At 41.8% G+C, this 13,994-nt stretch overlaps 1 protein-coding gene across 2 annotated transcripts in view; it reads right to left on the bottom strand.

The window, feature by feature from the left end:
* The window catches only part of NBAS (NBAS subunit of NRZ tethering complex), a 365,227-nt gene that overhangs the window by 283,322 nt on the left and 67,911 nt on the right, over positions 1-13,994 (bottom strand). For both annotated transcript variants that reach the window (XM_032652473.1, XM_032652472.1), the window contains one exon: positions 8,071-8,199. In XM_032652473.1, coding sequence (XP_032508364.1) covers positions 8,071-8,199 — 129 coding nt within the window. The remainder of the gene's footprint in view (positions 1-8,070; positions 8,200-13,994) is intronic.

Here is a 13,994-nt window from a genome sequence, read left to right on the forward strand (position 1 = left end):
AAAGGCTATTTATATACTAGGCGAAGAAATGGATTGTCCTTAAGTATAAAAAAAAAATTAAGTTTCAAAAAATCAGAAGAAGGTACGTATTACTGAAAATAATCAACTAAATTAAAATCTTATTTGACCATTACAAGGCACCTTAGAAGTTTCAGTAGCTCCGAACCACCAGCTGCACCTCCACCAACAGCACCAGAGGCGTGCCAGCATTTATTTACATGATGCCATGTGTGCCCCCCCACGTACATTCTGGAGTACACAAGGAAAGTATGGGATAACACTTTAAAACTTTAAGCCCCACAAACAACAACAATTACGATTCAGCCTTGGGTAAATTTAAGGACGTATAGATTACAAAGAAATTTAACAAGAACTCTTGAGAAAAAAATGTAAAAAGAAGTCCTCTCATTGGCATAAGCACTTTGAGAATTCAAAGTGTGCTTGTCTTCATCCAAGTCAACGATGAGCAAGAGGACCATGAACAAGCGGTACTAGTCTAGTAGAGCCAATCTCCACACTCTGGGACTAGACTGTTCCATGTAGATTGCTTAAATAATGGGTACCTCTTGTGAAACCAATTTTAAACCCAAGGTGAAGATTTGTTCCTCTGCATCCAGGACTGTTAGTCATCCTTGTACTCCCACGTCTATCAGTGCCCACCCCTGTCACAGCAGTTAAATACTGAATGAGAGAATGAACTAATGAATCACTGAGCTCTAAGTAGAATGCCTAAGCTATAGAAAAATTAGTTGACATAGTACAAATATTCCTACACCTTCTCAAAAGTGTGGTTTCTTCTGCTATTTAGTCAATGAATACTGTGCACTTACACTATGAAAGAAAGCAGAAAAAAAAAAATCAGACACTATATGCCCTATACTCAAGCACATAGATGGCTAAGAAATGGGTATAACTAACAATAACCGAAGGTCAAATTTGATAACTGCCCAAAAAAGAGGTATAGATAAAAGTGCTAAGGGTCTTCAAAGGATCAAGAGATCATTTTGGATATGGGCTTGAGAAAGATGAAGGGAGTTCAAGAGGATCAAAGAAAGCCTGATGGTGTTATATATGTTTATGGCTGGATAAGACCTGGATGTGGAAAATGGGTGGAGGACAACGTTCCAGTGGGAGACCACAGTGTGCACAGAAGGACACAGGTAGGGAAAGACTAAGCTTATTCAGGAAAAAAAAGTAGGCCAGAGGCTTCCCTGATGGCACAGCGGTTGAGAGTCCACCTGCGATGCAGGGGATGCGGGTTCGTGCCCCGGTCCGGGACGATCCCACATGACACGGAGCGGCTGGGCCCGTGAGCCATGGCCGCTGGGCCTGCACGTCCGGAGCCTGTGCTCCGCAACGGGAGAGGCCACAACAGTGAGAGGCCCGCGTACCGCAAAAAAAAAAAAAAGTAGGCCAAAGTACGGGACTACAATGCATCATATTCTAATTATATGCATTTTTGTTTGTTGTAGGGTTTGGGGGGGAGGACAGGATTAATGAAATCGTTTTTTTTTCATTGTGGTGAAATTAACATAAAATTAATCATTTTTAAATGAGTAATTCAGTGGTATTGAGTACGTTCACAACGTCTGCCACCTCCATCTAGTTCCGAAACATTTTTATCCCTTCAAAATAAAGCTTAGGCATTAAGCAGTTACCCCCTTTCCCCTTTCCCCAGCCACAGCCGCCACCAACATGCCCTCGATCTCTGTGGATTTACCTATTCTGGGTATTTTGTATAAATGAATTCAAACAACCTTTTGTGTCTGGCTTCTTCCACTTATCATAATGTTCTCAAGGGCCATCCAAGTTGTGGCATGGATTGGTAGTTCATTCCTTTGTTATGGCTGCATAATATTCTATCGCAAGTATATACCACAATTTGTCCATCCTTCTGTTAGCAGACATTTGGGTTGTTTCCAGCTTGCAGCTGCTGTGAACATGTATGTGAATGCACTTGTTTGACCACCTGTTTTAAATTCTTTGGGGTATATACCTGTCTGTACTTTTGTCTTAGAAGTACACAGCAATTCAGTCTATATATCTGAACTAAGCGTTCAACTTCACAATATGTGGGCGTTTGATGAAATTATCTGTACAGTATACTTAAGAAAGAAGCCCAAACAAAATCCCAAACTTAACTCTGCCTCAGGCAGAGGCGGCCTGCCAGACCGGCAACCTGACAGCTTGTCCCTTGCTGCTTTCTTATACTGACATTCCCACTGCTCCCCTTACACTATTCAAACTGGCCCCAACTTACCACCCTTCAGAGCCAAGGACTTTGTGAGGAGAACCATGATCTGGCTGTGCTTTATGACATCTGATTCAAACGCTGCAGGCTGCTACTTTGAAGACAGGATCACCAAGCTCCCAAGACCCCCAGGAAAGCGGGGGGTGGGGGGTACTCAGTCCCAGTACTATGCTGATATATCCTGAGCAGCAGCCTCCATGCCACTCCTCTCTGCATGACGTGCTACCGTATGTCTGAAAACAGCCTCAGGTGCCCTCACTTTATAGGGCAGCAGTAGCCTAGAGGAGGATGTCCTAAGGATACAGTTATAGATTTTGTTCAGAGAGGCTATTATGGCTACAGCATACAGCTTACATCTGTTTTCTTCAGATTTAAGGATTTTATTCGCTGACTTTTCTTTTTCTTTTTTTACAGCTGGAAGCTAAATATAACAAAGACCTTGTTGCCAACAGCATAAAAGCAACCTTTAAATGTTTATTCATTCCACAAACATTTATTATTAGTATTTAATACACCAAGTCCTTTGTTAGCTCTCAGGGAAGAAATGTATATTCAATTCAGTGCCTCCTCTCAAAGAGCTGACAGTCTAGTGAAGATGTGAAAACAGCTGTGGTTTAGATCACTATTAATGACATGAACTGTTATCTTCCCATTTGTCCTTCACTGATGCATCCACTTAACAAAATTAGGCCAGTACCTACTATGTGTCAAAGAGAAAATACAATCAAATGGAAAAGGTTAGTTTTGTGTCTGCTACATCCAAGTAAGTACAGATAAGCAAGTAATAAAGCTTCTTCAGAGAACAATTAAGGCCAAAAAGGAGATGTAAATATATAAACATAACATACGGGAAATGTTTGAAATGAAAATCAGTTTGGCAATTTGACTATATATTCCAAACATGAACAAAACTTAATACAGATTTCTAGCCACATGGATTTTCATATTGATAATGAAAGCCAAAGTACTTCATCAACTAAAAACTGGATAGAAGTAAATCAGAACGGGCACTTCCAAACTATCTTTAATCATTAGATTTTACAGAGAAAATACTCATTCAAACAAAGCATATTATGAAAACTAATAAAGCAGCGTATTGCTTGAAGAAAGGCCCAGATGAGCTGAATTCACAATTTGGTAAAAGACTTTAAGTGTGGATAGGGCAACAGAAACAGTTTTTTTCTCAGGCAATGTTTAAGGTAAAGTTATAAGCTAACTATACACTATATATTATAGACTCTATTTTAAACTAATTGGCTTTCGGAAAGTTCATTCCCCAGAGTAGCCACAAAGAAATCCAAAGCCTGTCCTACCTGGCTGACCCAAGGTCACTTGATTAAACTGGAAAAATGAGAAAAGAGCAACTGTTTTAAGTGTTTTTCCACTGTTTTAAGAGTTCTTCAGTGATTTTCAGCCAGTGATGAATATGCAAAGTGCCACCACACATTTGGTAAGTGACACTATTATACCTCTCGCTTATTAACATTTTCACATTCCCAGTGTCTCTACATAATGAACTGCACAACTCCAGGTGTCATCGTACAAACCACACGGGCTATCTCTCCCTGTTTTCCATTAACGTCTTAACTAGTACCCAATCTGCCCACTTGAAGTCAGTATTTCTAAGTATGAGCACTATAAGAAGGTTCTCCGGAAAAAAGTCTTGACCTACGAAGTCAGAGGACCCGAGTCAAAATGGAACGTTGATTCTAACATTTAGTGATCTAAGTTAACTTCTTTTAGCACTACTCCCATCTCTTAAAACGAGTATAAAAACATTTTTTACTTAACAGGGTTTTTTGTGAAGTAAATGAGAGAGATGAAAATTGCTGTTGACAGCCAAGCCTTACTATACAAACACTGCTTATTCCCAACAATCCCCCTCCCCCAAACCACCAAATGATGTATGCACCATTCCTCTGAGCTTATCTTTTCATAATATTAACATGTTATTTTATTAATGTGTTTATAATTTCCCTTGCAAGACTATGAATGTCCTAAGGGCAAGGATTGTGACTTATTGCATTTTCTACTGTGGTACTTGGTAGAGACTCAAATACTTGAACTTTATTACTTTACGATAATTATTCTGAATAAAGTAACAACCTACCCTTGATAGCACTGTTACATGTAAGCTTTATAACATTTACTCTAATGCACTATTACTTTTATTTAAGTATAGTTTATGTACAATATTATATGTTACAGGTGTACAACATAGCGGTTCACAATTTTTAAAGGTTATACTCCACTTACAGTTATTATAAAATACTGGCTATATTCCCTGCACTGTACAATATATCCTTGTAGCTTATTTCATACATAATAGCTTGTACCTCTTAATCCCCTACACATAGCTTGCCCCTCCCCTCTTCCTTCTCACTACTGGTAACCACTAGTTTGTTCTCTATAGCTGACTAGTACACTAGATTTTAATGACTCTCTTCATACATTAAAGTCAAATCTAAAATGTCCAATATCCAATGTGATTCATCCCCGGAATATAGGTGAAAGGCTCAAACAAAGTATGGTTGTTCAAACTTCTTTTGCTGGACAAGGAGTTACCATCCTCACCTCATGTCACCACATCATAAGTACTGTGATATGATATCTATCATAAAGTTAAGGGCTCACCAATGACAGACTTTCTCAATTACTTATTCTAGTATCTAATACACACTAATTAGCTCAAGAGTTCAACACACCTGAGAGGGCTGAAGAAATCCGTGTTACATTCGCAGAGGAAAAGAATTTGTCTCTGTTCTTGTAAAGATCGCATCAAATAAAGCCTAATAAAAAACCTAACAAACAGGTTTTTCCCACCTTTTTAACAGTGTATTTATTTTCTCACATGGTCATGGTAAGAGCGTGGACATCAGAGCCAGAGAGCTATGAAATCAAATCTCAGTTCTCCTGCTGACTTGCTGAAAAACCCTAAGACAAACTTAGTGCTCAGTAAATAATAATAGAGGTTATTATTAGAGTAAATTTTATAAAAGCTGCAAGACTATGTGTACATGTACCTCAACCCTACTGAGCTTTATACGCCTAGATTAAGTGTATCAAAAGAAAGCAGAGCATTCTGTGAAAATGATGAAGGCTCACAGGAGTTTATGATGGAATGAAGTTCACAAAGTAAAACAGAAAGGGTTGGACCAAAGTAGCGAGCAGGAGAGGAGGGCTCAGGGTGCAGGTACAAAGCAGCATAACGACCAGACTAGAAAAGATGGCAGGTTAAGTGAAGGAGCTTTTGCACTGTGATCACAACCTTCGAATAGATGAAATTAAATGCCCTCCCTGTTCTCAACTTTGGACAAAAATTTATTTTGAGGCTAGCACTGGCAGGGGTCTCAGAGGGCCAAGCCTGTCCTATCCAGCTAGTTTTTCCAGGTGCTGAGCAGGAAAGGGAGGGGCTGGCAGCCACTGGCCTGTGATGGGACGCGCTCTGGAATGAGGATATGCCGAGCAGCCTTGGTGATGGCAACCAGCTCCATGGTTTTCAGCTCTGTGAGCCCCGAATCCCGTTTTTTTCCAGGTTACTCAAGCATTCAAGGGAGATAATTTACACCAACCAAATCAGAAGAAACTGATAGGTAAGCCCAAAAAGGTGTAAATTATAATAAAAGATACAACTAGCTTGAGGAGTTGTATCATCATACAGTCTGTCTGCAGACTGTAGGGTGGGGGGGAGCGCTGAATCAGAGCCACAGAGGTAAGGCGGAAACTCTTTGAGGTACAACCGAAAAATCAGGCTTCAGCAATTCCTGATGAACTGCCTTCTAAACGTGCAGCATATTTCTGCTCAAAAGACTCTCCCTAATACAACACTAGAGACAAATTTCTGGCCTGAACTCATGTCCTCCCACCGTGCATCTGTTGCCATTTCCAAATTCCCTTCCTTTCTTGTCACATTACCTTTCTCATGGCTGATTCCAAACGACTGGGATATTTACATTTACTCATTCCTGAGTTTCAAGATCTTTTAACAATTTTTGTGTTTTTAATAGGATCATTATAAAAACCCAATGAATAACATTCATGGGCTAAAGAGTAATGAATTATAATGAAACTGATTGGCAGCTAACGATAAAAATGTCTAACCAGTTAAAAATTCAAGTATATGCCAATAAGGACTACAAGAGATGCAGGTTATCTTTGCACGTAAAAAAAAAAAAAAGGTACCCATAATTTCAGAAAACGAAACAGCATACTAATGAATTTTTTTGATAGTCCTTGTGCTATATGTACGACATTCTAGGACACTTACAAGATGAAATATTAAGTGTGCTTCAGAACTTGATCAATATTTCTATTCCAAATGACTAATATTCAAAGTGTTCACCTTTTAAGAAAAAACTTGCTCAAATGTAAAATTTCCCATATATAATAGAACATCAGGGTCTTCCCAAATAACAAAAGCTAAGTATCTTAACACTACACATTGATAACCATGGAAAATGCACGGTACCTTCTGGATCAATGATCTGATGACCCTAGCTGAATACATTAAAAAAAACAGTTTTGAGAGCTGGTCCACTCCACTTCCAGAGTGAAGATATAAGTCAACTTAGCTCTCATTTCAGAGGAGACAGAAAGAATGTCTCTCTACTTGGCTACTGAGGTTGATAACTGAGGAGGATCTCTTTCTTCTATTTAGAACAAATCTAGATCCAGTAAGTAAGACAGAGTAGCAGAGATGTGGAGACCAAATTAAATTCAACATGGTGAGGAACTGGGCCAGGGGAAGGCAGGGGTAGGGAATCTTCCTACAATTGTGTCTAAGAGAAAAAATTGAAGAACAGCAAAAACAAATAAATTTAAGTCTGTGAAAAGAGTATGAAAATGTAGAGCCCCTTTCTCTTTTCCTCTATTCTGAGAAATACAAAATACTGTTTGCTTATTAAGAATTCTTTTATAGTGCAGTTTGATGAAATTCAAAACAATGCTAATAAAAAGACCCTGATCCATTCAGACCTTGCAGGGAATATGCTCCTTTCTTAGAATCACAGAAGTATCCACCAAAGCTGGTGACAGGATACTCTATAAGGAAGGGGAATGGGGATGTGAGGGAAGAAGAACTAACACTCAAAGTGCTGGCAGGCAAAATTATCTTCAGAGCAGTGAAAGATTTATAACGTAAGCTGTATCTAACTGAGAAGATTTTTCTTAAATCTTCACTCTATCACAACGTGTGGCATTAAACGAGCATTATACCTTACCTGCCCATCCTGATTTTAGATTACAATAGACATTGATACTATCCGTCACTAAACAACTCAATTGTTTAATTCTCAAACGCTGTTATTTCCAGACACTAAAAAAATGAACAGTTCTATCTTTCTCTGTATCTTCTCTATCTACCTTTTGAGTAAAGAGACGAAAACTCCCTTCAACCTTACGGAAGCCCAGGATTACTAGCACTGCAAGATTTGGAAAGGAGTCTAATCTTTTTACGATATTGACCCTTCCAATCTTTGATATCAGTCAACTTTTGCTGAAAACTTAACATCTCCATTCTGTATTTTTGCAATGAGAAAGGGGGAAATGCAGAGATCAAAGGACAGAGGACACTCAGGATACAGAGTCCTGCTCTACATATTAGTACCAGCACACAGTGCTACTCTGTTCTTCACCTGTCCTACTACACTGATAATAGTATAATGTAAGTAAAGAATAGGACAGCTTTGGAATGATGAGAATAAGTAATAGCTGTGAGCTACATTTTAAAACATAAAATATCATCAAAATGAAATTAGTATTGTCAGTACTCACCCTTAAGCGAGAATCATTCTAGGAATAATCATAATCAAGAGACACACCTGCTCATTTTGATTCCACTCCCCTTGCTGCTTCAGAGATGGAATGGCCCAGATGCTTAGTTTTCCTGAGAAGTGAACGGCTGCAAGGAGGGTCCCGTCTGGAGAAAGTCTCATCTTAAAGATCCCATCCTAGACAATAATTATATTACATTAATGTCAGAGCAAGAGACTTGTAGCCAAATAGAAATAATTTTCAGAATTAACGCTCTTTAGGGGTGCCGTATCGTAAATGATCTCTCATAACTAAGGATTCTGACAGCTTCATAACACTATAAATGTGCTCCGGAATATAAAAAAACAGGACTCTTGCCCTTAAGGAGTTTTTTAAAATCTACTTTACAGTGTTACGATTTACATATAACCCAAAACCCAAATATGTGAGCATTATAAAAATATTCCTTTATATCACACATAGATTACCATGAGTTCTCAATATCTTTCATGAGTGGATGTTGACAAAATTATGAATTTCTTGAATTTTGGGTACACACCTTTACAAGAACCTTTACAAGATTCTCTGCGAACACAATGCCTGGAATATTCTATACCATGGACAGGCCACAAATTCAGGAAACGGAGAGGGAGAAAGAGAGATGAAGGAAAAGAGAGTCCAAATGGTGATGGGAATAAAAGACCGACTAGAGGAAAATGCATTCCTTAATTTAAGAAATACATTAAATGTGTAAGGTATTCCAGACCTGCTGGCAAATTATTCAATCTAAGGATTCTAAGTGTTGCCACAGAACAGAGACATTTTGTACCACACTGATTTTACGTGGCCAACGCCGGGCACACAGAGAAAAACTTGCCTGCCCAGTTCTACTTGTCCAGATAATCTCTCAGTCCTTTCCCATGAGGGTACCAGGTCTGCTCAGTTACCACAAGAGAAACCATCCGAGCAGAGATGTTACCTGCCTACCAACTACAACAGAACCAGGAGAACTGAAAAAACACTAACTAAAGACCTATTTCCCATTCGAGCATTTATTAAGAACAGGGTCTAAGGTAGCTTCCCCACAAAAAACAAAAGAGACCAGAAAATGGCAGTCCACAACCGTATTTCTCCAGAATATTTAGAAAATCGGGCAACACGGGGCCCAAATGGCAATAATCAGATGGGACTAGGTAGTATATGCCCTCTTGAAAGGGTCATAAGCTTTCCAGTTAGGCAAAACCCCCATCATTCTCTATTATGGCCCCAAGATTAAGGCCAAAAGCTGCAGAACTGAAAACTAAAGATGACTGTACTGAAAAACCATAGATTACAACAGGTTCGATTCACTATATTATCTACCTGGCCTCTGGTAGACAGAGTCGAAGTCCTCAGGTCTAAAACGACTAAGGCACATTAGCCATCAAAGACAAAGAGAACAACTTCAGGAAGTGAGGAACACTGCTGCGTGAGTGGATAGACAAGAAGATTAGCATCTGCTAATCTCCTCGCTGAGGACTAAAATCACTTTAACGAGATGTAACAGGTCTATCCCACAGTGTCATAACTTAATGGAAGAAAGACTAAAATACAAGTGCCTGGGAAGGAGAAGCAATAAAAGCGAAAGCACTTTAAGCAAAATTTTAAATACATCAGCTCTATTCCTCTGTGATGGAGACGGGGAATGAGTAGAAGATGAAGGACCTGGCATCTTCCTTTCACAACTCTAAAGTCAATTAGCTCTATGGTTTTGCACAAGATGGGCCTCCGAAGCATAGATTTGCATTAATTGAACGAACTCTCAGGGCTTCCCTGGTGGCACAGCGGTTAAGAATCTACCTGCCAAGGCAGGGGACACGGGTTTTTGCCCTGGTCCAGGAAGATCCCACATGCTGCGGAGCAACTAAGCCCGTGTGCCCCAACTACTGAGCCTGCGCTCTAGAGCCCGCGAGCCACAACTACTGAAGCCCGCGTGCCACAACTACTGAAGCCCATGCGCCTAGAGATCGTGCTCCGCAACGAAAGAAGCCACCGCACTGAGAAGCCTGCACACCGCAACAAAGACTAGCCCCAGCTTGCGGCAACTAGAGAAAGCCCACGCACAGTAATGAAGACCCAACACAGCCAAAAATAAAAATAAATTAAGAAAAAAAACCTCTCCACCCATCCTTTAGAGTTTCAGATGTCGAAACTGAAGACCTGAAGGGTTACAACACTTGCCCAAGATCATCATTCAGTGTTAAGTAGCAAAAGCTGAACCAGATGCAGCGTCTTCCATCCCCCTCCACGTGCCCTGATGGCACCATGATCACTGCCCTCACCTGGGCCAAAGCCTTTCTAGTAGTGACAGGCATGCTCCTCAGTAGAAATTATAACCAAGTATACATTATGATTTCAACACCTGAACAGTTAGTCACATGTGATCTGTATGGTAACCTGCAGGTACACCATACGTTTCATTAAACGACCCCACTAAAAGTGCTCTGAAAGCAAGCAGGTTTATGGATCTCTTCGACAAAACAAAAAATGTATACTGAATAATGTGAATAATTTAACAACAGCATTATGACCAGGGAAATAATGAGTGAATATGCTAAATTTCCTTTTGTTTTCATTCCTCCCTCCCTTCCTTCCATCCTTCCCCCATGCTTAAGTAATAAACATATTAACTAAAATGTTAACCATTTGCTTTTTTTTCTTCATCCCCTTAGTTTCATTTGATGCCATGACATTCACACTGCAAACTTACCATTCCTTTCCATAAGCATTTTGTTGTAGAAATTTGCACTCACACACACAAAGGTAGAAATTGCAGTATAAAAAATACCCAGGGGCCCAACAACCATCTTAAACAAACATCAACATTCCAAGCTTGTCTCACATGTCATTCCCCAATCACCACAATGCCCTCAGGGACCTTTGTCCCCTGGAGGATTTTAAAGCAAATCTCAGACATTACATGCACACACATTAAGTGTACATTTCTTTCAAGTCCCAAGTTATCTGTTTAACTTGCATAAATATGCACAGTAAGAAGATATGGTTATTAGCAGCAACTGAATTGTAGCCAGCTGATGACACAGACAAGTCACCTATGTTACTTGAGAAACACAGTGATTTCCTTCTAAAATATAAACTCTGCTTATTTATAGAAACTTTTCTGAATATCTATAGCATGCAGGGTATTTCTGGCCCAGAAAGTAATTTATTATCCTGACAGTAACTGTGACACAAGATGTAAAGCCACAGTTAGAATATCCATGCTGGGGGACCTTGAAGATGGCGGAAGAGTAAGACGTGGAGATCGCCTTCCTCCCCACGGATACACCAGAAATACATCTACACGTGGAACAACTCCTACAGAACACCTACTGAAGGTTGGCAGAGGACCTCAGACCTCCCAAAAGGCAAGAAACTCCCCACGTACCTGGGTAGGGCAAAAGAAAAAAAGAAAAAACAGAGACAAAAGAATAAGGACGGCACCTGCACCAGTGGGAGGGAGCTGTGAAGGAGGAAAAGTTTCCATACACTAGGAAGCCCCTCCGCTGGCGGAGACTGCGGGAGGCAGAGGGGGGAGTTTCGGGACCGCGGAGTAGTGCACAGCGACGGGTGCGGAGGGCAAAGCGGGGAGATTCCTGCACAGACGATCGGTGCCGACCAGCACTCACCAACCCGAGAGGCTTGCTGCTCACCCACCGGGGCGGGCGGGGCTGCGAGCTGAGGCTCGGGTTTCGGTTTCGGACGGACCGCAGGGAGAGGACTGGGGTTGGCGGCTTGAACATAGCCTGAAGGGGTCAGTGCACCACGACTAGCCGGGAGGGAGTTCGGGGAAAAGCCTGCACCTGCCGAAGAGGCAAGAGACTTTTTCTTCCCTCTTTGTTTCCTGGTGCGCGAAGAGAGGGGTTTAAGAGCGCTGCTTAAAGGAACTCCAGAGACGGGCGCGAGCCGCGGCTAAAAGCGCGAACCCCCGAGACGGGCGCGAGCCGCGGCTGAAAGTGCAAACCCCAGAGACGGGCGCGAGCCGCGACTAAAAGCGCGAACCCCCAGAGATGGGCGCGAGCCGCGGCTAAAAGCGCAAACCCCAGAGACGGGCGGGAGACGCTAAGGCTGCTGCTGCCGCCACCAAGGGGCCTGTGTGCGAGCATAGGTCACTCTCTGCGCCCCTATTCCGCGGAGCCTGTGCAGCCCGCCACTGCCAGGGTCCCGGGATCCAGGGACAACTTCCCCGGGACAACGCACGGCGGGCCTCAGGCTGGTGCAACGTCACGCCGGCCTCTGCCGCAACGTCACGCTGCCTCTGCAGCCGCAGGCCCGCCCCGCACGCAGTGCCCCTCCTTCCCCCATCCCCCAACCCCCGGCCTGAGTGAGCCGGAGGCCCCGAATCAGCGGCTCCTTTAACCCCGTCCTGTCTGAGCGAAAAAACAGACGCCCTCCAGCCACCTACACGCAGAGGCAGGGCCAAATCCAAAGCTGAGCTCCTGTGAGCTGTGAGAACAAAGAAGAGAAAGGGAAATCTCTCCCAGCAGCCACAGAAGCAGCGGATTAAAGCTCCACAATCAACTTGATATACCCTGCATCTGTGGAATACCTGAATAGACAAGGAATGATCCCAAATTGAAGAGGTGGAATTTAGGAGCGAGATCTATGATTTTTTTCCCTTTTCCTCTTTTTGTGAATGTGTACGTGTATGCTTCTGTGTGAGATCTTGTCTGTATACTCTTGCTTCCACCATTTGTCCTAGGGCTCTATCCGTCCATGGTTTTTTTTCTTTAAATTTTTTTCTTAATAATTAATTTTAATTGTAATAACTTTATTATACTTTACCTTCATTCTTTCTTTCTTTCTTTCCTTCCATCCTTCCCTCCTTTAGACAACGAATCAACCCAAATTGAGGAAGTGGTCTCTGAGAGCAAGATTTATGATTTTTTTCCCCCTTTACCTCTTTTTGTGAAGGTGTTTGTGTATGCTTCTGTGTAAGATTTTCTCTGTATAGCTTTGCTTCCAACATTTGTCCTAAGGTTCTATCCGACCCTTTTTTGTTTCTAAATATTTTTTAATTCAATAACTATATTATACTTTATTTTACTTTCACTGTATCTTCTTTCTTTCTGTCTTTTTTCCTTCTTTCCCTCCTTCCTTCCTTCCTCCCTCCCTCCCTCCTTTCTTTCCTTCTTTGCTTCTTTCTTCCTTCCTTCCTTTCCTCCTTTCCTTCTTTCTTTACTCATACTTCTACTAATTCTCTCTACTTTTTCTCCCTTTTATTCTGAGCCGTGTGGATGAAAGGCTCTTGGTGCTCCAGCCAGGAGTCAGGGCTCTGCCTCTGAGGTAGGAGAGCCAACTTCAGGACACTGGTCAACAAGAGACCTCCCAGCTCCACATAATATTAAATGGTGGAAATCTCCCAGAGACCTCCATCTTAACACCAGCACCCAACTTCACTCAACGACCAGCAAGCCACAGTGCTGGACAACCTATGCCAAACAACTAGCAAAACAGGAACACAACCCCACCCATTAGCAGAGAGGCTGCCTAAAATCAGAATAAGGCCACAGACACCCCAAAACACACCACCAGACGTGAACCTGCCCACTAGAGAGACAAGATCCAGCCTCATCCACCACAACACAGGCACTAGTCCCCTCCACCAGGAAGCCCACACAACCCGCTGAAACAACCTTAGCCACTGGAGACAGACATCAAAAACAACGGGAACTACGAACGTGCAGCCTGCAAAAAGGAGACCCCAAACACAGTAAGATAAGCAAAATGAGAAGACAGAAAAACACACAGCTGATGAAGGAGCAAGATAAAAACGCACCAGACCTAACAAATGAAGAGGAAATAGGCAGTCTACCTGAAAAAGAATTCAGAATAATGATAGTAAGGATGATCCGAAATCTTGGAAATAGAATGGACAAAATGCAAGAAACAGTTAACAAGGACCTAGAAGAAATAAAGATGAAACAAGCAACGATGAACAATGCAATAAATG

Source organism: Phocoena sinus, chromosome 13 (assembly GCF_008692025.1).
Source record: "Phocoena sinus isolate mPhoSin1 chromosome 13, mPhoSin1.pri, whole genome shotgun sequence".
In the NCBI taxonomy this organism is placed as follows: Eukaryota; Metazoa; Chordata; class Mammalia; order Artiodactyla; family Phocoenidae; genus Phocoena; species Phocoena sinus.